Source organism: Podarcis bocagei (genome assembly GCF_964188305.1).
Source record: "Podarcis bocagei genome assembly, chromosome: 10".
NCBI lineage: Eukaryota > Metazoa > Chordata > Lepidosauria > Squamata > Lacertidae > Podarcis > Podarcis bocagei.
This window is the reverse complement of record NC_138135.1, coordinates 36,230,022-36,256,057: the sequence shown is the minus strand read 5'-3', so window position 1 is coordinate 36,256,057 and position 26,036 is coordinate 36,230,022. Positions and strand designations below refer to the sequence as shown.

General features: G+C 43.9%; 2 protein-coding genes across 5 annotated transcripts in view; one reads left to right on the top strand and one right to left on the bottom strand.

The window, feature by feature from the left end:
* Window positions 1-10,011, top strand: part of EMP1 (epithelial membrane protein 1) — a 29,511-nt gene extending 19,500 nt beyond the window's left edge. For both annotated transcript variants that reach the window (XM_081209601.1, XM_081209600.1), the window contains exons 3-5: window positions 7,770-7,878; window positions 7,999-8,139; window positions 9,279-10,011. In XM_081209601.1, the coding sequence (XP_081065727.1) occupies window positions 7,770-7,878; window positions 7,999-8,139; window positions 9,279-9,439 (411 nt within the window). In that variant the 3' untranslated portion in view covers window positions 9,440-10,011. The remainder of the gene's footprint in view (window positions 1-7,769; window positions 7,879-7,998; window positions 8,140-9,278) is intronic.
* Window positions 1-26,036, bottom strand: part of GSG1 (germ cell associated 1) — a 114,070-nt gene that overhangs the window by 73,711 nt on the left and 14,323 nt on the right. The gene's annotated exons all lie outside the window — the stretch shown is intronic.

The following is a 26,036-nucleotide window of genomic DNA, read 5'->3' as shown; positions in this document are numbered from 1 at the left end:
TTGTGCTGATATAGCTACAGAAGGCAAATCACCTCCAGAAAAAATGTCAGAAAGTTTCCTTGCATTTTATATGGCTTAAGGTGCCTCTATTTGCATAACTAGCCCTTGAAACCTATTGCAACAAGTCGCACCCTGAGAAATGGAGGGACATTATCTATTTGTCAACTGAAACAAACCAGCCATTCAAGGCTGCCTAAAGGCATGAAATGGTGGTGTTTTCACACTCCTGTCCTGAAGTGAGAAACACCCGGGCACACCCCACTCAAAAACCAGTTGAGTGAGTGGAATTAGCACATAATCGCTTTGAGGTGTTTTACCATCCCACCTGCCAGACAGTCTGCTATATAATTATACAGTATTTCCATACTCGTCTGTTTCTGGAATTAGAAAATATTCTCATGAAGTGTTTGGGCAAAGCCACTTACAAGAGGAAGTTAGAGGGTATTATTCAACGCTGTGATTGATTTGTAATAGAAATCTAGACTGATCCCCACCTGCCCAAACCAGAATGCTATAACCCACTCTTAACAAGATTACAGGGTCTCTCTGATTTTTCAACTGCACATCAAGAGAGGCAGCAGAAAAGGAAACAGTTTATGTTTTAAATAATAATAATTAAAAATTAATAAAACAAATTAATAAAGCATAAAACAAGTAGAAATAACAAAAATAAGCAAAATTATCTATTAAAATTTAATCCACCTTAGATAGATAGCTATATATGCTGCAATGTGTGTCAACATTTGTGATTTCTATCATATGAATGTGGGTGCAGACAAACCCAGATGCATTTTGTGGGTGTCCAAAAACACTTCAGTTCTCAGGCCCTGAATGTTGATTTGGTTTGACACTGAGCAGATTTTGGACATTCCCCTATAGCATTTACTCAGTGGCTTTCCTCACATGTAATGCTAGATCAAACTGGCTTACCGTGGAAGTGGGCTGTTGCACAGTAAATGAAGCAAAGCTTAGCTCTTCCCTTGCTCCTGGAGCTGCCACACTACTAAGAGTTAAGCTATGGTTTGCATTACTTGTGAACCTGAGCTTGTGGTTGGTTAGTTTCACTCCCAAGCAAACCACAAGCTGTAACCAATATTTGTTCTCTGCTTAGAATGATTGTTTCATTATGGTACTGCTCCCTAGTGGACACAAGTAGATATGGGGAACATGCATACCTCTTGGCAGGGCAACAGGGCAGCATATCCATGGATGGTCTCTTCAGGCATTAAGCTTATGGCTACGGAGAACACACAAGTCCCCCTTCCCCCTGGCATTGACCTTTACAGAGGAAGAGAGAGAAGCTTTGCATGTATAGACTTCCATAAGATTCGTAAGCCCAATTGCTCAAGGATCTAGAACATGGGTAGGCAAACCAAGGCCCGGGGCCCGGATCTGGCCCAATCGCCTTCTAAATCCAGCCCGCCAATGGTCCAGGAATCAGAATGTTTTTACATGAGTAGAATGTGTCCTTTTATTTAAAATGCATCTCTGGGTTATTTGTGGGGCATAGGAATTCGTTATATATATTTTTTTCCAAAATATAGTCCGGTCCCCCACAAGGTCTGAGGGACAATGGACTGGCCCCCTGCTGAAAAAGTTTGCTGACCCCTGATCTAGACTGTGAGGAGCCTGCAGACGTGGAAGCTCCCTCCTTCCTTCCAAACATTTAAGCTGCATGTGCTGATGTTAAGGGGAGAAACTGCATCATAAGGCTGTGCTCACATACAGTGCAGAGTCCAGAATAAAGAGTATAGCAGCTGAAGAGGGCTACTCTTGTCTTCACCAAACTCTCAAAGCAGAACAGCTAAATCCACCTCAAATGTTATTACAGAACATCCCCTTTCAAAAAACAAAACGTGTGCTATTTAACTGATTGGGCTGAAGCATTTTAGATGCTTCAGTTCATTATTTATCAGTCCTGCCTACATCCAAGACATACACAAAGTAATAGATGATTAATAGAATATCAGGAATATATGTTTGGCTTGTTGCACAGATCAACAGGATTTTCCCTACGAATAGGTAGGGAATGGTTTATGCCAACATGTGTGCTCCTGCTAGCTGTATCCAGCAACTGATGCTTTCAGATCAAAGACGATGTTGTGCCATGAATGAGAATTGTCTGCAAATCCAGTAGAACAGATTGTAAAATATATCTGCAAGTCTATTACCTGCATACATGCAGCTATCCGATACTTTGAAGATGCTAACAGTCAAAGGTTTGGTTGACTCAGATTTCCTTAGACACTCTGAAGTGTGAGCTATAATAAGCAAATGCAACATGAAAGGCCGAGCTTTTCAGGAAAGCAAGCAATCGTGCCTCTTTGCAAAAACCCACAAAGACACATGGAGAATGGAGAGTTTCAAGCGCCGCATAGTAGACAGGACTACAAAGCATCTTGTTCAAAGCTGTGCCCTACCTCCTGCCCCAAAGGGAAGTCCTTCAGTCTACCCATCCTCCCCTGATCAACCTAAATTTGCCACAGGCTGAAGTGACATTAAATGCGGATAATTTGTCTCTTTTTTTTTCAAATTTGGCATTAAGTGGGCCATTTTCCTTTTCTCATGGATGGAGGCTGATTTTAGCAGAACTCTTGGGTGGGTGCCATTCAGGCCCAGTGATTTGTTCATCTCTCCATGAGGTCTAGACCAGCCTTTCCCAACTTGGTGACCCCTGATGTTTGGGCCTACAACTTCAATCTGCCCTTGCCAGCAAAGCATTTGGGGGGCACCAGGTGACATCAATAGGGAAAGGAAGAGGGGTAGCCAAGGCTGCCCTTGGCTTCAAGCTGCTGGGAGCAAGCTGATTTATTCTGTTTCTAGTCAAGAAATTATTACTTGCACAGGTAAAGTTGGAACTGCTTAAATATTCCTATACACTCTCTGATGTTCTTTCTAACTTATGGGCATCATTGCTTTACCAGCTAATGTTTAAGGCTGCCTAAGCAGTTCCTCTGGAGAAACTGGTTTAAGTGCCTGGAAAGAAGAGTGTCTGCGTTGGGCTTTAATAAAACAACTGCATCCTCTTCCCTTCAATTGCTGAGCTAACACACTCTCACCTTCCTTGCCTTTTCAGCTGCCGCATAAGCACTTTGGCTTTTAGGAGGCACACCCCTTGGCACATTTGTGGTTAAGCAGAAGGACTCTTAAGGAATTTGATTTTTGCAAATTCCAATGCAATCAGTATCTTCTGAATGGACAGAAACATAGATATTCATTGGCTTTCACGCTACCCAAGTTGTTCCTCTTGGCTCAATCCTGTTCCCCAATCAAAATATGTTTTAAAATGCATGTTTGAAGGGGAAATACATTTAAATGGAATTTGTTTGTGCATATTTCCTTTTTTAAAAAACCCAAAAAAAGATTAATACAAAAACAGAAGAGACTTATGGGGGGGCGGTGCATAAGAAAGTGAAACAGACCAAGAACAAACTGATTCTCTCATGTCTATCTGAGTGGCAGCATCTTCAACATGTGTGTGGTGGTAGATGCTTAGGACAAACCAGCATGGGCTGGAAGTCAAGGTTTTGCCTGCAACTGCATTTCTCCAATGAAAATAGGGATATGCCATGCCATAAAGATAATTTTAATATTTATACCCCACACATCTTACTCGGTTGCCCCAGCCACTCTGGCCACCTTCCAACATATATAAAAGCATAATAAAACATTAAATGTTTATAAAACCTTCCCTATACAGGATTGCCCTCAGATGGCTCAGGGTTCAGATAACTCCATACCCTCCAACATTTCTCCAATGAAAATAGGGACATCCTAAGGAAAAGCGGGACGTTCTAGGATGAAATCAGAAACTGGGATGGCTTCTCTAAATCAGGGACATCCCTGGAAAATAGGGAAACTTGGAGGGTCCGCCGCTGCCACCATCCCTGCTGGGTATGTGAGCAGGCCCTTACAGTCAAAGACCAAGACCTACGTTTTTGGACCAGTTTTAGTACCAAAACGCTTCATCTTCATCAACTTGCTGCACAGATCAAAAGAAGTGAGCCCATAAAATGAATGGACAAACTAAGCCCTATATATGGTGTGATGTCCACCCCGCACCATTGGTCAATAAATAGCAGATGTGCATCATCAAACAGGTTTTCCTTGGGGGCGAAATTCCCAGTATCATTTCTATTGCCATTGCAGACAATTGTGATTACTTCAATCAAGTTACAATACTGTTGATAGTCTATTGTTGGAAGATTAGCTCCAGAGTATAGTAATCTCCACTGTGGTCAGTCTATGTCACACACTTTAGATACCTATTTGAAAATGACCCAAAGCAGCTTGTGGACTACGAGGCAACTCGTGATCTTAATTAGACAAATGTCAGTAGCAAATAGAATGATAAGCACAGTCTTCACAAAATAAGCAATCAAGGGGTATAAATCCTGCCCTCTAATTTCCTTTGCAATTAAGCAATCCTTGGGCATGCAGGAAGTATGTGTCATTTTAGGAATTTTGGTGAAGGATTTGAAAAGCTTATCTGGGATCAGAAAAGCAGAAATTTATACGAGGCCCTTCCATGTCTCCAGGGTGACTCAGTTGAACATGGTCTAGAGCAGTGTTTCCCAACCTTTTTTGGGCAAAGGCACACTTGTTTGATGAAAAAAATCTCGAGGCACACCACCATTACAGCCCCGTGACGTCAGCGCGCAGCGTCACGCCGGGAGGGACGCACGAAAGTGTAAGTTTCAATTTTTTTCCCTCCCCCTTGCCGGGGAACCTCCAAGCTTTGGGGGTGGGGGGGGGGAGGACGCAGCAAAGCGAGGCAGGAAGGAGAGCGCGACTTGGCTGGGTGAGCTTTGGCAGGGGCAGGGAATGAGAGCCGCGAGGCGGGCGCTGCGGACGGAGGCGCTGCCCGCCGAGCTCGCAGGCAGCCAGGCAGGCAGACGGCGAGAGCCCCGCACTGGGTGGCCTCTCCTCGCCGCCGTCGCCCCGCCTCTCGCCGCCCGACTCGCCCGCCTCCCTCCAGGCAACATCTCGCGGCACACCAGGCAACATCTCGCGGCACACTAGTGTGCCGCGGAACAGTGGTTGGGAAACACTGGTCTAGAGAAGACTGGTGGTTTAAATGACTTACACCCAGTCCTGAATTAGTAAGCCTGCTAACTACAAAGTAAACCCCACTGGATCTGCTGGGGCTGATTTCAGAGTTAACTTGGAGTAGCTGGTACCACTGACTAGTCATGAGAATGCAAAGGCCCTTCTGCATTCTGCTCTTGGCTGCTCAAGCTAACCTAGAGCTGCTCCTTTGCTTTAGTTTATGATGACCCCTGCTGGATAGTCCTGTCTGAGAACGGGCTGCCATTTATTTATTTTGAAAAAACAAGCCATTGGGAAACATTGAACAACAACAGGAAAGGCCTCCTGAAGCCAAAGAGATCAGGAAACCGCAGCGAGTTTTCTCAGCACTCTGTTGTTCCAGAGTTTGGCACAATTCCTGTCTCAGCGGAGATCCGAGGGAACAGACGTCTGTGGTCTGTGTACTGCCCAGAGAGAGGCTTGGGAAGATTATAGTCACTCCCAGAAAATGATTACCTTTTCAGAAGCAGCTTCTTGCCCTTTCAGCAAGGCACTGAACTTGGGAAGAATGCTGGGATACCCTTATATACATCATGGATAACCAGCTACAAGGACTGTTTAAGGGCCTTGTCAAAAGTGTGATCCAATGGGAGCCCACATCCATTGAACCATGCAGCACATCTAGAGTGATTCCAAGAGATAGATGCCCATCTCCAGAAATGATCTGAGACATTGGTGAATCACAGCACCACCAGTATCACCACCATATAAATATATGGTAAAATAAATAAATGAAGAAATAGGTCCCCAGATGCAGAGGCGGAGATAGCTGCTCTGGCACCCGAAGTGGCACACATGCTGTGCACCTTGCGGCGGGGCTAGCTGCCCGTGGGGGCAGGGTGCGTGCCAGGGGGGTGCGTGCAGTGATGTCACCCCCCCTCAGGGATGACACCCAGGGCGGGTTGCACCCACTGCAACCCCTTTTCCCCTATACCAATGCCCAAATGTATGTTTGGCTTCCAAGTAGATCTGGGTCTGAAAAAGCTGAAGGCTGCCATTCAAAGATAAACAGAACAAAAGGATCGATTTTCAGCTTGCTAGTTGCAAGAGTTCCCCAACAGCCACCTCGGACAAAAGCAAGTCATAAGGAGCACTTAAGCAACAGCCTCTGAAAAAGGTCATCCACCCATCACCTTTTCAAAATCACACACATCTGCCAACAGATTATGGAATGGCACGTCTCATGGATTCAGATCATAACCCTCATGCTGCGGCATAATTTCCAGAGACTTCTTTATTATTTATGCATTTATTTAAAATATTTATATACTGCTTTTCTATTAAATTATCCCAAGGGGCTTTCAATAAAAAATTCATCGCAGAACAATAACAATCCATCACAAATAATAAAAACTTCTGTCCAAGCCGGCATCATACAGATGATTCATTTGGAGGACTGTTCATGAGATGTGCCAAATGATCTTCTCAGAGCTTCTGAGTAATCATTCCTAGAGTGGGGGGTGGGGAGGGTGGGCTAATATGTGGTCATCTACAGATGTTGCTTTTTTCATCTCCCATCTTTCCTGATCATTGGCTATTTTGGCTGGGACTGATGATGGGAGTTGGAGTCCAATAATATTTCCCAAGCCTTTTTGAATCTCACACCAATCGGCTGAAAGCCACATCTTACTTTTCCTCCTAGCAAAGTATTTGGCTACATCTCCATCATTTCTGACCCACGGAACTCTGCTTTTTATTATTATTTTCCTGTGTGTTTGCTACTATATTAAAAATTTCTATTCTGCTCATATTATTGACTCTACTTTTGTGATTTTTTTTGTGTGCTTAACTTCACATCAGTATTTGAGCAGAATGTACCTAGGGGTTGGCTAGGTTGGCGCCTGGCAAGGGCACAAGTGCAAGGCCACCCATCCCCACACTCCCTGGCATGCTTCTCTGGGTGAGGTATGCAGGCTCCTCTGGGCATCTTGGTGGAGTATTTTGGGTCACTGGCATGGGTCATTGCAGTAGCCGTGTGGGATCTCCTCCCCAGTCGACCAGTGGTGCTATTAGAATTGTGAGTGGAAACCCAGTGGTGCTTGGAGGGAAGAAATATGAAGAGAGCAGGTGAGAGTTACAGGAGGAGGAAAAGGGGAGGGAAGGGGCAGAAGGGAAATCAGTGAGCGGTGTGAGGGAGGCAGACAGGCAGATAGATGGACCAATTGAGGAGGAGGAGGAGGAGGGGAGGTGGAGCAGAGCACACCTGACCTCAATGGCTGTGGATGAAGTCGCTAGTGGAGCGTGAAAGGTGAAAAAAGCAAACTTTTCCATTTCTGGTCCATGATCTCTCCTGGCTTCAGAGGTGCTGATGCAGCTCCTTGCCAAGTATGCAAGGGAGCCTAGGTACACCTCTGAATTTGAGTGAACAATTCCCCCGCCCCTGTCACAAACAGTTTGAATGAGCAAAAGTTCATACATGTATGCACATTTTCCATGTTGTACACTGATGTCAGATTTCTGGCAGTATAACTCAGAAACCTTTTTGTTGCGAAAAACAAAAAAGAGGCAACCCTTTTTGGATATAATAATAATATAAATTACAATACCTTGTGAATAGTTACACTTCTAGAAGGGCATTGCTCAACTCGCCGATGTTTTCCTTTCTAGATTTAGCCTGGCAAGCTGCTTTTCTTGAAGGGAAGCAATAAAAAACATTCACCTCTCTTCTGTTTTGCTTTTAGGTCTGGATGGCAGGTCAGGCTCAATCGGGCGTAACAAACTCCTCAGGCCTGTGGCTTCAGTGTATAAACGGGGTTTGCGGGGATCTTCGTTTTGAAGAAGACGACCTCAGTAAGGGTCCATTTACTTTCATCTGAGTAATGTGCACTGTTTAAAACAACAGTCATGTATTTTGACAAGGATTGTGACTTCACGCTCACGCCTTTTTCTCTCTCTTCCGTGTGTCACTAGATGCACTCAAGGCAGTGCAAGCCTTCATGATCCTCGCCATCATCTTTTCCTTTGTCTCCCTGGTCATGTTTGTGGTGCAGCTCTTCACGATGGAGAAAGGAAAGCGCTTCTACATGACAGGAGCCATTATGCTGGTTTGCTGTAAGTGAGCACATGCAGAATGTGCTGCTTTGTTTTGCTATGCTCTCACAGGAATTGTGAATTATTTCCCATGGGCTCAGGTTGGTTACAATTAGGGAAGCTTAAGGAATTTGTTCTTTGGAAATTTTGACCTGATCTATGTCCTCTTTTGCCTGGGGGTACAGCGTCCAAAATTAAATTGCTGGCCGCCCATGTAACAAAATTTGAACCGGTGAAGTTTCCCCTGTATTTCAAACTAGAAAAAGCTTAACCTATGGAATTTCTGCCTGCATAAAAACCCTTCTTTTCCCCAGTGCCAACCCTAAACCCAAAACTTGACTACAATCTTGTACTCATCTACTTTGGAATAAGCACAATTAAAACACAAAGAGACTTACTCCTGAGTTGAAAGGAATACCATTGTTCTGTCAGTTAACTATACAGTAAATTCTTAACGAGTGCCTTGTCTTTAGCTACTGCATAGCAGGAGACACGTCCAAGCCTCTTTGCAAAGTTTCCACCTTTTGCATTTGCCATGCCACAGGGAACAACTTAATATCCACCCACACTTACTGTGTGCTGGTATTTCCAGGAAAGAACTTCTAGGGAGTACAGTACCTGATCTTAGATTAAACCACATCAGTGCATCCTGTCTTGCTGGGGGGAAAGGAAGTGCTAACTACAAAGATTCTAAGAACTAGAAAAGTATTCAGAAGTAGGAAAAGTGAAATAAAAGGGGATAGGAAAACCTCAGGTATTCCTGTCTCCTGCTGACTAAACAACTCACACATAAATCACAGCACCTACTTCACTACTTAGCTAAAAGTATTGCAAGGCAGGAGCACTCATTCTGGCTCATTTCACAGAAATCAGTTAGAAGGGTGCATGCACATTTTGCCTCATAACTTTCTTTCTATGAAGGCTAGAGACTTACTTTTTGTATTAAATGAAAACTCAGAACCCGGGCTCCCTTGCTGGCTGTGTGCCTGGTACATAAGTGCCTCCTGTACATGCCTCTCCAAGTAAATTACTGAGATAATCATGGGGCAGGGGGTGCTATTCATGATGATCTTTGGGCTGGAAGCAGAATTGATGTTGAAAAGGAGTCACTTGAGATCATTTGGATGGACCAAAGGTTTATTCTTTCTTTCCCTCCTCAGGGCTGTTCATTCTGATCTCCGTCTCCATCTACACGGCCCGATTTCCACAATACTTCAAAAGCAGTCTAGACCACCACGGCTACTCCTTCATACTTGCCTGGATCTGCTTCTGCTTCAGTTTCATCGTTGGGATTCTGTATCTTGTGCTCAGAAAGAAATGAGGGGAGCAGGGGAGAAACTGGGAGGGCGGATTGGAAATATGGGGGGCTTGTGGGGGGGATGCGAAGTTGCTTTGCTATGAGAACTGTTTGCCCAAAGACATGAATCCATACACTGCTCACCTAACGTGCCCAATCACAGAAATAAATCAGGGAGAGAGGGAGAGAGATTGAGCAATAGACTTTCCACTGTCACGGATCCTGACACCAGGAATGTGCTTGAAGAACCAAATAGCCAGATCTTATCTCTTTTCTCAGAAACTAACACGTGCATCCCATCTTAAAGGACCTTGAGGTTCTGCCTCACTTCAGAAAATCTGGAAAAGTTATAAGGTGCAGCTTTCTTCCTTAAATTTTAGCAGCTATGATATGCTTCCCAGCGATTTCCACTGGGGAGAACATTCCCATTCAATCTGGAAGGTGTAGTGCTGGGACAAGGGCTGAGCATGTCAGGGACGCTGGGGCAGAACCCTGCCTCCCTTTACTTGACAAGCAAATGACATACAACATAGGCATGCGTTGACTGACATAAAGCCAAATTCCAGCATTAAAACCACTGCAAGCTACTTTTTTTTTTTAAAGACACTTCCATTTCCCCTGGAATAGACTTGCTGTTGCTGAGGAGATCAGAGGGGAAACAACCAGCAGGGAATGAAAAGAGGGGTGAATGTGGGTGGCAGAAGGTGGGACAGGGGAGAGGAAGGCAGGCAAGGACCTTAATTATGTGGAATAAAGTTATTAGGGCTCTGATGAATGTCATTAGAGTGTGACTTTCCATTAGAGCCCACTGTGTTACCTATTTAACGCAGCTGCACTAGGAAGATCAGATGGAGCCCCCATGTTGCCACCAAATGGTTAGGTCTGTGATGTGTGTATTCGACAAGCAGTAAGTTTGAAAGGTCTGCTTGCAGTCAGATCTTTTGAGGCATTCAACCTAGGCTCATGGGACCAAGCACCAAATTGGATTTTTATTTTTTTTCATCTATAGGCAATAGGCAACTTTCTCTTGGTTGTCACATAGAATACGGTTGAGGGTTGTTTTTTAGAATAGGGTTTTATAATATCAGACATGCCTTGGCACTATAATGTATACCTTAGAAAAGCCTTAAACTAACTATCACCCATTTATTTGTTTGCTGCTTTTCTGCGGTAAACCATGCCCACGGCAGCAGACCTTATATCCCACAAGAAATGTTGCATATGACTTAGAGCAGTGCTCCAGACACAGGATTCTGCGTAGCTGAATGGAATCGGAGAAGGGCCTTCTCTCTGTTGTGTTGGTTTTAATTCCTCACTCCCCGCCCCCATGCCATCATCTCATATAACATCTCCCAGGGCATGAGAAGTAGTTCAGCTAATTAAATGTTGCAATGGTCTTGCCATTTAGATCACTTAGGATAATGCGTGGAAACTATGAACGTTAAGAGGCTCTCACTGCCTTGCTCCACTCCAGTCACATGAAACGGGGAGAGACAAATTCAAGGCTGCAAGTTTAGTATCAACAGTATTTTTCTTCTTTCTTTTGTTACATTCTTCCCCCCCCCCATGTACAACTTTTGTAATTTGGTGGCTACATCTTTCTATTGTACTTGCTGTTTCTTGAAGTTTGTTTCGTGTGTGGTCTTTGTAAATATTTTGATACAACTATTCCTAACTGTAGGGATATATTAAAGACAAAAATGACAATAATCCAGTTCCCGTTATCAGAAACAAAGAGTCTTGCTGGAATTGATTTCTTTCTCCCATGTATGAATATTGTTCTTTTCCCCTGGCTGCATCAAGTTTGATTTCAAATATGGCCTGGCTGCGGTGACACGACCACATGGCTGGGTAATTCAGAGGACCGATGTCAGGAGCTAGCAGAATATAAAGGCTACACCACATGTAGAGTACAGTGGTACCTCGGCTGATGAACTTAATCTGTTCCAGAAGTCCGTTCTTAAACCAAAACCATTCTTAAACCGAGGCGTGCTTTCCCTAATGAGGCCTTCTGCCGCTGTTGCCCTTCCACCGTTCAGATTCCATTATTAGACCTAGGTAAAGTTCTCAAACCGGGACACTACTTCCTGTTTTGTGAAGTTCATAAACCAAATCGTTCTTAAACAGGACTGTTCTTAAACCGAGGTATCACTGTATCACTTAAACCAAGGCAACTACAGTGTAAACCACAGGTCAGTGGTGCTGGTAGTGGTGCAGAAACCACAGATCTTTTGTGCAGCATGGAGAATTTCAGGCCTCTAGTCCTTGTGGCTGTGAGGGGAAGTTTAAAATACATTGTGAGAGTATGCCAAAAGCTACAAACCAAAGCAAAAGCAAAGCCAATGTACTGTGTTTTTCAAAACTAATCATTTCAAAGCCTACCTCGTGATACTGGTGGACCAAAATCTCCTCAAGATATTTGGGGTCTGTAATGCTACACTTTTAGTCTCCCCACACATGTTTTTTGAGGGCCCAGATTTCATGAGTCCCAAGCTTAATGGCTTCAAAGTATTGTGTTGTTAAATAAGAGGTTTCACTCTTGTTTTGTAACACAATGCCTACAATTATGTTGATGTAGCAGTTAAGATAAGGAGGTGTTAACCATTCCTTGGTTTTCTATTCAAAACTCCAGGAGGTTTGTTGCTGCCTGTAAGGTAAAAAAGGTAAAGAACCCCTGGATGGTTAAGTCCAGTCAAAGGTGACTATGTGGTTGTGGTGCTCATCTCGCTTTCAGGCTGAGGGAGCTGGCGTTTGTCCACAGACAGCTTTCTGGGTCATGTGGCCAGCATAACTAAACTGCTTCTGGCACAACGGAACACTGTGACGGAAGCCAGAGTGCACGGAAATGCCATTTACCTTCCTGCCGCAGCAGTATCTATTTATCTATTTGCACTGGTGTGCCTTTGAACTGCTAGGTTGGCTGGAGCTGGGGCAGAGCAACGGGAGCTCATCCCGTCACGGGGATTCGAACTGCCAACCTTCTGATCGGCAAAGCCCAAGAGGCTCAGTGGTTTAGACCACAGTGCCACCCGCGTCCCGCGCTGCCTGTAAGGCCCAAAAGAACCAGTGTGCCCTTAAATAATTCAAATGAATTTTATTTTGGGATTATTAAGAGGAGAACAAAAGTCAAATATGGAAAACTGCTGCTTGTGAACCACACCCAAGTTATGGGATTTATTGTTTTGGGCAACAGGGAGAAATCACGTTGGCTATAATTATGAAGGTAACACTTAGTGTTATAAGCAGAAATAGCCTCTAGCATTGTTTTGTAAAGGCTTGTGCAAGAATTAGCCGATGAAATCACACAGTTCTATAATCAGCAGGTTCTCATGTTTCCAAGGCACAGGAGTTTGCACAAATGGAAGAATGGCTTTGAATTTGCTTCCAAGCTTTCTGAAGGGAATTCAGGCAGCATTCCAGGTTAGGTGTGAAACAGCAGGAGACATCTTCTGCTTCCATATGGGCACCTTTCAATACAACCCACTCAATACCACTGCATGGATCTCCCCTGCCCCACCCACATGCAAAAAAAGGTTAAATTGCAAAATCTCATATTCATAATTATAAGGGGTGGTTAATTCTTGGCCCCAAGTGCTCATAGCTCCAACCCTCAAGCTCTTCCCATTGTCCTCAACCCCATCTCTATCTCTTTGCCAACTACCTTGGCAAAAACACTACCTTCTGCACCTTCTGAGCGCTGCGTGTTGAAGTATGTGGTGAAATTTCTTCGTTTCTTGGAGAATGAAAGCAACAACACATTCTGAACTGGTTTAAGGGCATACCATTGTATAGATCTCTCCTATGCGATCGGTGCAGACTATCAAATTTGGAAGATCCAGTTCTGGGCAAGGCAATCTGCTCTCATCCACAAAGGTACAGTAATAATAGTAATAATAATTTATTTCTACCCCACCCATCTGGCTGGGTCTCTCCAGCCACTCTGGGCAGCTTCCAGCAAAAGATTGAAAATATATTAAAACATCAGTCATTAAAAACTTCCCTAAACAGGGCTGCCTTCAGACGTCTTCTAAATGTCATATAGTTGTTTATTTCCTTGACATCTGATGGGAAGGCATTCCACAGGGTGGGCGCCACTACCAAGAAGGCTCTCTGCCTGGTTCTCTGTAACTAGACCTCTGTGTCGGGGTTGAACGATGGGGGTGGAGATGTTCCTTCAGGTATATAGGAATGTATTTTAGTGGAGATTTATGATCTGTGGCTTCCTCAGCAGGACAGAAGGAAACAGAGAAGGAGACAGGCATGCCTCATCAAAGATATATGCACAATTAGCATTAGAAGCCTGGGACAGGTTTTGGAACAGAATTAGTTAAGAAGACAAGCTCAGGGTGTGTAGTAAAGTTAGTGTTTGTTTAGAAGCTGTTCCTTGGTCAAGCAGCGAGAGTGAGGTCTTGTGGGTAACCAACAAGCCACAAGAACCATGGGAAATAAGTTCTGTCCCTTTAACCCCAGACTAACAGGCATCCAAGGTGTGAAAGGTTTATTATGGGAAAGGAAACCCCTGATCTAATGGAAGGTTTGACACCTGGGTCCGAAGTTATGTGTATTCCCTCAGTGATGTTATCTGGCCTTGATTGCCTGGGAATGTGCATCTGCATAGGCCCCACGGAAGGGAGGAGACCCCTTTGATTTAGGCCCTGGGTTCTTAATTGGCCCAGCTGCCAGAAGTTAGATTGATTAGCCCGCAAGCCGGTCATTGGAGAATTTAAAAATAATCAAGAGCTATGATTGGTTTCGGGGGTTCCGACGCCATGTGCAAATCGGGGATAAAAGATCTGGGAAATGGCTGAGAAAGTGCGCTCTGCAATCCGCAAATCGCCCGGCTGCTGATGTTCCATCTAAGTAGCTGTCCTTACATCCTTTGTGATGGAGAACTGCGAAAGCCTCTGAATGCGGAACTTTGAAAGGACTCTATCCTCTTTGTGCTTTAGTTGTGAGTATGTAAGCCAGTTAGATTTTATAATGTCTTTATTTTCTTGTCTGTAACTTTCTAAAGAAGTGACTGCTAATTTAGCATGTTTTCTCATGTTCTTTTAAAATAAATTTTTAAATAAGAAACTGTTTTGGTTTGTGTGCCTTTCCAGGGGAAAAGCTAATTCCTAGCCTTACACTTGGTTACGCTCTACCGTAGAATTTCTGTCTGCAAGTCTGTGGATACAACTTGTGGAGTGGGGATAACCAGTAATAACGGGGCACAGCCTTCTCCCTGGGTTGTGGCTCTGGGTTCCCCGGAACAGAGGGAGTGAGGCAGCCTTACCGGTATGATTTTGTCCTGTTTCTGTATAACGTAAGCTTGCCTGCCAGCCCTGCTCAAGAAACCTGATCTGGCCGGAGAGCAAAGACAGGTGAGGGAGGGGCGAGTGGCTGGGGGCAAAGTTTACCACAGGGTGGTAATAGGAAATATTGAAAACATGGGACAAGTCCAGCTAAAGAATAGTGCCTCCAGGTCTGTGTAAAGTCCTCACAGTATGTTTAGTAACAACCAGCCACTCTCAGTGGTCAACTAATTGGTGGCTTGGGGTAGCGAGGAGTAGCAGTGAGAGTTTTCTTTAAGGTCATGTGGGCAACATCTGGCTAAAGCTGTCAGTAGTGAGGCTTCTGAATTTCATTGGGAGCCACCTTACTAGTAGTGGTCTCTGGACAGGACTTTGGGGCACAGATTCATCGCCCTACTCTGGGCCCTAATGAGCAGGAGGGCTCCAAATGCAGCAAGGCTGACTTACCACATGTTGAAATAAGTGCCATCTAAAGAGGGGTGGACTGAGGTGTAAGGCCATTAAGTCCTAAAATTACCTAAGTGCACCACACTAAACCCTACCTTTCCCTCTGATCAGAGCATTGTCTGCTATCCTGCATTCATGATGTTTAAAGAGAGAGAGGTGTTGAGATCAGAAGAAACCTTATGGGAGCTGCCCTCAGAATGAAAGTTTAAATCTGCATATACACCATACATTTAAAGCACAATTAAGTCACATGGCATCCCCCAAAGAATCCTGAGTACCGTGAGGATGATCTGTAGCTCTTTGAGTAGTAAAGTATAGTTCCCAGGCAGGTATTCCAGCTTGGGGAAATGCACACAGAGTACTTGTGTTGGAGACACATTTCCTCTTGCCAGGCAATGAGTCTAATCTTCTTAAAATTATCATGGGCTACAACCTGTCAGCAAACTCACTAGTCATTTTGTTTGGCTACGTAAAGGACTTCATCCTATAAGAAGCCATGGAAATAGCCTATGTATTAATAGCTGCACATAAGACAATTTGCTCCTCCTGGAAAACAATGCCAAGCCCCTACATTGGACAAGTGGATTATGAGTATATGGGATTTAGTAAATATGGATAAACTAACTAATATACGGTAATCAGTGTAAGCGAGAGCTGACAAGCTAATATCTATCTACTAAAAAATGGAGTATGTTTGTGATGTATTGGTGTAATAATACACAAGAAGATATCCAACCACATATACTGGTAGAAATCTCGTAAATACCAGCATCGGAATATATAACAATTATTTATGAACGAGGAATGTATAAAGACTCCCTCTAATTTTTGTTCCTATTTATTAAAGTTCCTTGTTTTTGTTGTTTTAGATACCTATGCATGTGCAAATGGATGTAAATTCTCTTCTCCTTCATTTTAATGTTAGTATCTAATTTTGAAGCTTGCTGCATTAGTTGTATAATCAGCATAATATTTTAAAAAACCATAAGAAAAGAACTCACCTTCCTAAAGGAAATGATCTTCCAGTGTACCCCATGTTTATATGTACTGTACTAATCACATTCTCATTCTGTTTGTTGCCCAAGTTCTTGCCAAGCAACATGGTCACCAGCTGCATGCAATGCATGTAGTTCAGACTGAAATGGGGATATCAAATGTCTGGATGCTTCCCCCAGGAAAGGCCCCTCCATGCACCTTCAAAACTACTACATCAGATGGGATGCAATGCTACCGTCTTCTCCCTCACATGCTAGCTTTGTATCTTCAGAGTGGTTTTGTGTTTCTTAATGTGGGAAAGCATTCAGATAGTGGATTCCATAGCTGCAGTCACAGTTGGTACAATCCATCACATGAAGCTGCTGATAATCTAGGCAGGCTCTTGCAACCCAGTTCTAAGCATGTTTATTGAAGTGGGACTGATTTCAAAACAAGCATGCTTCATTTCTAAAATGTCATGGCACCTTACTTTAAAACACTGCTCTTCAGCTGGTAGGTCTGGACCCACTAGAGCAGAGCTTTCCAAACTGTGTGCTGTGACACGTTAGTGTGTCGGCTGCAGTGTGTAGGCGTGTCACACGAATGCTCCCCGTGCTCCTTCCATGGCTGGAAAGGGTTAATTTAACCTCTGGTTTGCTAGTGAAACAGAATGACTGTTTTGTGAAATGATGCACATCTAAAAAGTGTGTCACCAACATGCAAAGTTTGGAAAGCTCTACACCAGAGAGTCCAAGCCCTGATCCAAGGTGGGTTGTAGAGGAGCACCATACAAATATATGGTAAAAGATTAAGAAACAGTTCCCCAAATGCATGTTTGGGTTAAAAATGAGACATAGATCTGGAAAGGATATATATACACCTGCATTGAATTATTTTTGTATATTATGGTCCAGCCACTACAGGAATTGCATAGTGAAGCAGGGATCCTGAAGATTTAATAATTTCTGACCTACATTGGCGGTGGGCATTGGTAAGAAAGGGTTAAGAGGATGTGGGGGGGGGAATGCCATCACCTCCCCCCAGTGAACGAAGGGTGGTCCGTTAAAGGACTCCAGGGGGCATGGCCCTGTCCGAAGCCTATGGAGGTGAGGGCCAAAGGCACGCCCCAGAGCGGTGACCCGGGGGAGCTCCTAGTCGACGTGCCTCAGCGGGAGACTCCCCCGATTAGTGTTAACCCTTCCCCGTGTCTCCAGCAAATGGGCTGGAGATGGATAGTCGATAGGACCAATGCCTAAGCCAATGCCTCTCATTCCTGAATTCAATAAAGTTGTGGCCTAATTCGCCCAATTAACCTTAATTATGGTGTCTCGTGTGTTTATTTATCTTGGTGGGGGGCGGGAACTCGCCACGCAATTTCTGACCTACAATTTCCAAATCAGTGTTCCTCCTTCATGTGCATCAGGGCAGGATCTGTGCTCTGTTGTTTTCACACAATGCCACTAGAGGTCAGGGGAAGACTAGCAATAGTTTTTACCACTGATCAGTAACGTTCTGGTTTGGATTTGGCAGGTAGAAGCCAAGGAGCTCTGCCTTGACTGCCAATTACTGTAGAAACTGGCAACCTGTACTCCCTTCTGCAGTCATGTCCAAGACTGCACATGCTTTGCTAGTGACCTTGAAAATGAAGGAAGCTGTGTGGCTGATGCACCGGAGACTGCTTTGAGGGAGGCAGAATTGGAGGGTGTCCTCCAAATTTCCAGCAAAAGCACTCAAAGCACACTAGAAGTCTTCAGAACATCCTCCCGGTTCTTCCATACAAATACTGCAGCGCCACATCTTCAGACAGAAGGCAAGCGCGTCAGAGTGAACAGAACCACATGGGGAAGGGAGAACATTCAGCTGATACTACTCTCTTATATCTAACCAGCAGGAGTACAATCAACAAGTGGCTGAGAAGTCAAGAGCTGCTTTAGTTTTAGTATTAGTACTCATGCTTTTCATGAGGTAACTGTGATTGATCAACCCAAATAACTCAGAGCTCTTCATACATGCCTAGGAATAATGATTCCTTATATTTTGAACACTTTAAGGCTGGTTTTGTAACCCCACATGAAAAGGACAGTAAAGGTCAAGTGATTACATCAAAAATTTAGCAGTATTAATAGCAGAAGTAGGCCCCAGTTCCAAAATGCAGAGAATGGCTGGACAAGCATAGCCTCAAACAGGATGAGGCGAAAAACTGGGATGCCATTTTCCAGGGTCCAAAATGGCTGCCATGCTCTTGTGCAATAATAATAATAATAATAATAATAATAATAATAATAATAATAATAATATAGGATGCCCCTGTTTTTCCTGGCACAGTTGAAGGGTATGGCCAAGGCTTCCACTGGCAAGACACCCAAGGTCAACTATTGACCTGTCTTCCGGAGAGAATATTACAGGAAATGTCTAAGAATAGCTGAAAGAGCCACTCTAGTATTGTGCCCATCATGAAGGTCACTGGGTATTTTGGGGCCAGTCACTTTCTTTCAGCCTAACGTATCTCACAGGGGTTGCTATGATGATAAAAGGCGGGAAGAGCAGGATGTACACTATCTTGAGCTCCTTGGAGGCAAGGTGGAATAGACATTTAATACAAACATACACAAACCCACTCTCTTTCCTCCATCTCCTTTATCATCCACAGAGAAAATGGCCCCTTCTCTTTCTTTCTTTCTTTCTTTCTTTCTTTCTTTCTTTCTTTCTTTCTTTCTTTCTTTCTTTCATCCTGCCTCTTCTCTAATACCAGAATAAAAAAAGGGGAGACATAGAACAAGCAGCAGCAGCTGCTGGCCCTCCCCACTGCCCCACGCTAAAGCCTAGGAAGAAAGAGGGTGAGTATTGTGAAATATTCATTGTTCAAATGCCACTCTGTCTTCTGGCGAAAGAAATATAATGGCACACCTAGCACCTAACCTGTTACATTGTTTTATACACACACACATCCCACTGCTGCCCCCTACTGCCATCTCTTTCATCCCTTCATGTCCCTCTGCCCCTCCAAAAAAGATTCAAATATTCACTGTACAAAAGCCAGCACCTATGATTAGACTATCTCGATAAGCCACTCTGGCTGCGGTCCATTCAGCCCACAATTACATGCACTTAAATCCCACTCATTCCAATGGGAGTTGGAATGTGAATAGCTGTGGGCTGGATTACATTCCTCCTGTTTTCATCAAAATGATGAGCAATCACTGAAGCCAATGGCAGTTATGGGGACATGGTGCAACCAAACACCAGATTGATGAGTCAGGCGCTGCAATTGAAGTACCCACATTTGGCAAATGAAAGAATCCCAGAATGTGCCCTTTTAAAAGATGCAGCCACGATTCAAGAATACTTTATTCCCCCCCCCCAAAAAAAACACCTCCACTTCACATGGCCCAGGAAAAATCTGCAATTATTCTGCAGTATTTTATGTTGGATATTTGCTGTGAGGTGGGAGCCCCGTGGCAAAAACGACAGTGAAATCACAAAGGGAAACAGCATCATTTTGAAATATTCATTACTTCTTCGTGACCCATTTGCCAGTGATCAAAACAAAGAAAAATTGTTATTTTTAGTGTTCCTTAAGGGTCTAAATGAGCATTTTACAGAGAGGCAAGTCATGTGAGCTGCTGAATTGGTAGCATGCTAGTCTGTTGCAGTTGCCAATGGAAACCTTTGATACATTTACAGTACCCAGAACCCCTTTCCTCCGGTTAGGAAAGTGAAATGCTTTTTTAAAATGAAACTGCAAATTGCACTTTTGCAATTCCATCTTGAAAGCTTGCAAATGACAGCCGGGATTAAAATTACAAGCAGAATTTCAAAAAGCCCGACAATGTGTCGATTCATGACCTCCTGGCAGCTACATCCGCTTCTTCAGCCCCTCGATGTCCCTGTGGCGACTGAGAGGAGTCACTGCCAGCCAAACGGGTGTGTGGCCTTCCCTCCTTCTCATTTCCCTCAGTGAAATTCTCTGCTCTGTTATCTACCGCCTCTCAAGTCATCTCAGTGGGCTGACTTTATCCTCACATCTTCACATCAATGGATTTATCTTCATCACTGGGGAAGCTGGGATATCGTTCTTGCAGTTTGACAGATTAAGAACTGAGGCTTGGAGAGATTAAAGATTTCCAAGCCTTTATACCTGATTCTCCCTCTATCAGCCATTGTGCAGAAATAAGAAGTGCAAGGTTAATGGGACTACCTCGGGGAGGGGGGGGAGTATCAGGCAGCCTATTTGAAATGCCAATGTACTCCACTTCAGCCAAAGTGGTTCAAGAAGGAGGGCAAACCTCTTCTCTCCCTCCCCAGTACTGAAAATACCAAAAAGCTGCCTTGCATTTAGAAAAAGACAGGGCAGTTTTATGTCAGGCCGGTGGGTCCAGTATAAAGCAGCCTCCAGGAACTCATTTAAAGGCCATCTCTTAGCTCAGATCCCTAGCTTTTCCTTTCCTTTTTGCAAACTGGATAAACTGTTGGGGGAGCCACACAGCAACCTATTCCATTAGCTCAGGTATGTCCAAAGTCCGCCCTGGGGGCCACTTGCGCCCCCCGGGCTGATCTCAAACAGCCCCCCAGGCAATTTTGAAAAAGCAATCTCTTGCGGCCCCCAAGTGCCTGCCCACCAAAGCCATTTCCTTTTTGTGGGCTCATCACGAGCTCTCCCCTCTGTGCGGGGGGTGTGACTAACCCCCACACCATTAGGGAGTCTCTCCTTGGGTCGACCAATCTGGTTGGCCGGGGGGGCGTGGCTAAATCAATAAACAAATAAATACTACAGTACAGTTGATGCTGCAGCGATGGTGGCGGCAGAGGGGTGGCTGCTGCCTTAACCCAGTGCCGGATTTAAGTAGGCAAAATCTAGGAGGCCTTCCCAGCCAGCCCACTCCCCAGTGGGCAGTCTCCCCTCTCCCAAAATTGCAAACCCAAGACTTCATGCAAGGGCAGGACAACTCAGGCCCAGCAACTATTAGACTCTGAGCTAGCCAGTGGGGCCCAATTTGAAGCAGTGGGGTGCAACTTGATTTATTTTTGTAGGGCCCCAGTTCACAGCCAAAGTCTGCAAAATCTTATAGATATAAATAAAATCGTACAGCTGTTGCTCATTTACTGCACAAGGTTTAGAGAAGAAACAAGGAAGCTTGGGCCTCCCAGATATTGCAGGACTCCAGCTTCCAATGACCCCAGCCAGCATGTCTTCAGGGATGATGGGTGTTGTAGTCCAACTACATCTGGAGAGAAATTGTCTGCAGAATTGTTTATTCCCACCAGGCAACAAGTCTGTTTTCCCCATCCATTATGCTTAGGCTGGACACTATTGCTTTTGAAGTGAGACTTTAAAGCCTATTCAAATAGGTTAAAAAAATATAATAAGAGAATGCTTAGAAGAGATCAGCTGAGCAAACTGTTTAGAGGTGCAGCTGTGTTTATACGACATGAGCAACAGTTTTGTGTGTAAGTGGGAAGTCAAACTAGCATTTTAAAGCTGGTGGACTTTTCTTATGTGTCTTAGGTAAAGGGAGACCATAAGGAAAGGAGGAAAAGTTAAATGGATGGCTGTGTGTTCTATATACCCGGCACTTTCAACACATACCAAAATGTGCCTTTTAAAAGCATAAATTAATTATTTCTAACCCCAAGTGTCTTAAATCATGATTTGTTCCACAAATGATAGGCTAATTCCTAATTAAGATATGCTAATGAGACTGACCATACGCCATCCAAAACCACAGAGTCTGATAAGGAGCTTACTTGCTGCTTCCTAGTATTTATCTTGCTCTTCCACTCTTTAGGTTTGCACTGGAATCTCACCTCCCCCCCCCCATTCAATAATGCTGTCGTGTGCTCCCTAATAATTAATTTATGCTGATGGTCTTGCATCTCTGCAGATATCGGCATTAAACAGTTCATTTGAGATACCCCTTCAAAGACAAATGTTGTTCTGTATTACTTAAATTACAGTTCCCTGGGGAGAGGGGAGTTTCCTCCTAGTGGGGGGGGGGCAACTTTGCCATCTCCTTCCATTTATATGCTCAGTTGTTACTTCTGCAGATCTTCCATCTCCTTTTGTTCCTCTATTTTCACTGGAAGCAAAATTTTCTGGACACTGTAGAAACTTGAAGGTCAGAAAGAGAAGAATGATCATATATGTGCCCCCCCTTTTTTTGAAATTTTAAAACAAGGAAGTTCAGGCTTGACCACTTGTTAGAATTGTTGCAGACACAAGGATTTTGTTGCTGCCGCTGCCACAATGACCTGCAATGCTCTGTCACCTGCATCAAGTTCATTTTAAACCAAAGCAAACTTTGCTGCTGAGAATCAGCAACAAGAGAGCAACTAGGAGCAACTATGCCAGTGGCTAAAGTCATCCTACCATACACACTGAGAAAGTTTGCAGAAAACATCATATTGAGAGTTCTAAAATCTAATGCTCTGATTAGCCCATTATCAAATGGGAAATGTGTCTACTCTGGTGATAATGACCCAGGCAGGACAACAACATCCCTTTTAACATCAGCGTAATTTCTGCTTGCTGTGTAGCTCTTAAAAGCATACAGCCATCTTCCCTTTAAAAGGGGGGGGGGGAGATGGCAATCCTACAAGAAAGGAGGGGAAATATTTCATTTCTGTGAGACCTGACTCTGCAACTGCATTCCAAAGCCTGAGGACAGAAGAAAATGTTTCCTCTGGGCGGAGGCAGAACTTTTTTCTCTAAAGGCTTGCTTTGACCAACATTGCATTCATGTGATAAGAAAGTTTGGGTTGCAATAAATTGACAAATTAAACCAGAGTTAATCCTATCCATTAATTTCAATGGACCCACCTTGAGGAGGACAAGCATGGAATATCACCCTCTGTCTGTAATGGCTGGCCTTTGTCAGCCACATAACAGTTGCCAAAATCATGACCATGTGTAAGGTCATTTCCCTATAAGACCAGATGTTTACAGAAGGGTGACCACGTGTCCCACTCTACAGAAGGCTGTCCTCTATGTGCAGCTTTCTAGTGTAACTCCGGCTTCAAGACAAAGAGCTATAAAAGCAGAGAGGTGCTGGAACTGAGTTCCTGTGAGTTCCAGCTGGAAATAAAGCCCTGCCCATAAGTTCGGAGCCCCTCGCTGAGATGGTATAATTTTGGCTAGTCTTTCCAAACCTGATGCCCTCCAGCTCTTCAATAATACCACGCCTGCCACCTCTGACCATTGGACATGGCGACTGGAGCTTATGAGACTTTCGGTCCACCTGCAACGCATCAGGCTGGGGAAGGCTGGGATTGGCTTTTTAGGCAGTCACATTTAAACTCATAAATTGGACCCTGGGCTTTGGATGTGTCCTTTCCCACCTCAAGAATTAGTCCCAAAATGATAGGTGCTCTTTAGTTTAAGGGGGAGGGAGCTAGGGAACAACAGATTAGTGTCTGGCACACAGCGATGGGGAGAATTTATTAAGTGCTGATATATGATTAAGTTAAAGAAAAGATTAAGAGAACATATATTTGACAAAAATTATTTAGAAGCTGCTGAAATAATTTGGTAAATTGGGATGCAGAAAGGGGAGGTATGGGGAAGTCCGAGAAATGAGGGTTATGAAAAAAAGGTTATGAAATTATACTTGTTTGTTTGTCTTTTTATTTGTTTGTATTGTTTAAAAAATGTTGTAAAACCAATAAAAAATTTATTAAAAAAAAAGAGAGAATTTATTAAGTGCTTTCCTGCTTTGCAGATTTTGGGTTCCCCTTGCCCCAGTTTGAAGGCAGATTGAGGGGTGGTGGCAAGAAACTGTAAGCCAATTGGGGGGTAGTGTTGCAGCCGGCTCTGTGTTTTCAACAACAACCTTGTGCTAGCTGTAGTAGATTGAAGCAGCAGCAACTGCAAGCACATGGGGCAAGCTAGTCCCAAATTAATCTCAAAGGCTGGAAAAATGTTTATCCGCTTGCTTCTCTCTATTGTGCAAGATACTGAAGTGACAGCTTCTTCCCACCCTAATGATTCATACTTGGATGGTTGCAGGTCTCCCAGCACAGAAATAGCCCATGCCTTTTTCAAGCATTTCCGTTTTCTTGATTAAATGTCAAACTGGTTAGAAAGCAAGGATCCCCCCCACCTCCCTGCCCCCACGTCAAGGCCAATCTAGCTACGAGAGCAGCAGATCTAAGTGTTTAAAACCCAGATCTTCCCCAAGCATGCAGAAAGTAGAGAGAGGCACGGGGTCTGTTTTTAGGAGTAGAATAGAGGCATATCTGAAAGGCGCCTGTAACATCTTCCTCTCCATATGTTACCTCCCTGCAAGATGATCCCCCAGTCTGGTGTGACCCTGTGGACATGGGGACACCTCTCTGCATCAGAGAACATGGCATTTCAGCCCATCAGGAAGGAGCTGAAGGGGGAGATACCCCCTTAACATAATTTCAACCCAGGAAGATAGAACAGGAATGTATTCTCTCCTGACCCTTGGTAGGCAGACCCTCAAGCAGAATTCCTGAGTTGCTTGTGTGCCATATAATGCAGAGTTTCGGCCAGGAGTGGGGAACTGTGACCCCTCCAGTTGTTGTTGGACTTCAACTTCCACCATCCCCAGCCAGCATAACAATAGTAAGGGAGTTTTATTCCAGCAACATGAAGTTCCCCATCCCATGTTTAGGTTAGTCTTTTGTTTTTTAAGACAGGCATCTGTCTGTGTGCCTGTTCCTCTCTTGGTATGAACTCAGGACTTTCATCTAGACAGATAATTTTTTTGAGGAAGTTGAGCATTGCTTTGTCTTGAGCAGAAATCAGCACTGTGCCAATTATCGTTCTGCTGATCATAGCTGGAATGTTATACAGGCAGTGGGCTGGATCCAAAATCCAAATGAGTCACACTTTAGTTTCATCAAAATTCATAGGACTTGTGACTAGCTTCATCTGTACCCAACCCTATTGCTTTTCAGGGATCTAAAGGCTGCATGATAGAGCTCTCTTGACCAACAACTCTGTTTATTTTCCGTTTCCGTTTCATTGTTTAAAAGGAAAGACTGCATGATAGCTGTGTGGCATATGCCTCGTGAGCAGGAGGCTTCAGTTTCACGTGCAGATGCCTCAGCAGGGATTTAAAAGTCCATGAAATCTGAAGATTTGTTTCTAATCAAAGTGGACAATACTGAGAGAGATGGATCAATAGTCTGATTAAACATAAAGCAGGATCATGTTTTAGCATTAGGTTTGTAGGTTTCTGAAGCACTACAAAAGTTTGCGAAAAAATGGCTTTAACACAGACTATGGTAAGACGTTGGAGGAGGGGTGTCCCTGACTTGGGCAGTAATTGTGGTAGAAAATTGTCTTCAACTCTCGTAAAATAAAGTACCTGAAGACAGAATTTGGTTGGTATGAAGATTTGGTTCAGCTGAGGGCCTGTGACTGAGGTTTTCAAAAGTCAAGCCTTATTCATTTTCTGTCATGGCTGTGATTGGATGCTAGAAATGACCCGTGATTAATTCAGTACATGTGTATAAAGATCGGGGGGAGGGTGTTCACAAACCTACATAATTTGCACTTATTGAAACAGTATGCCAGCCAAATACAGGTGTCCTACAAAATTTGCATTTCCCCAAATTTTGCAATGTATCCCCCCCCAAAAAAAGCTTACTGAAATAAAACACGTATTATGGGAAAATAGGCATAAAATGTATCTATGAAAATAATATACTAAAATACATTATACTGGGCAGAATTGTTTAAAAACACTGTATATATTAGGGGGAAATGCATAGAAAAATATTGTTACAAAGGCTGGGTAACACACCCAATCTCTGCTGAGCAGTAGCAAGATTCCAGGGGGGTGCCAGGCCCTTCCCCAGGGTTGTGTTTCTGTTGGGAATCAAGACACAGTGGATATGGTCATGTTTTTAAGAAATAAGATTTATTAACACATATTCCT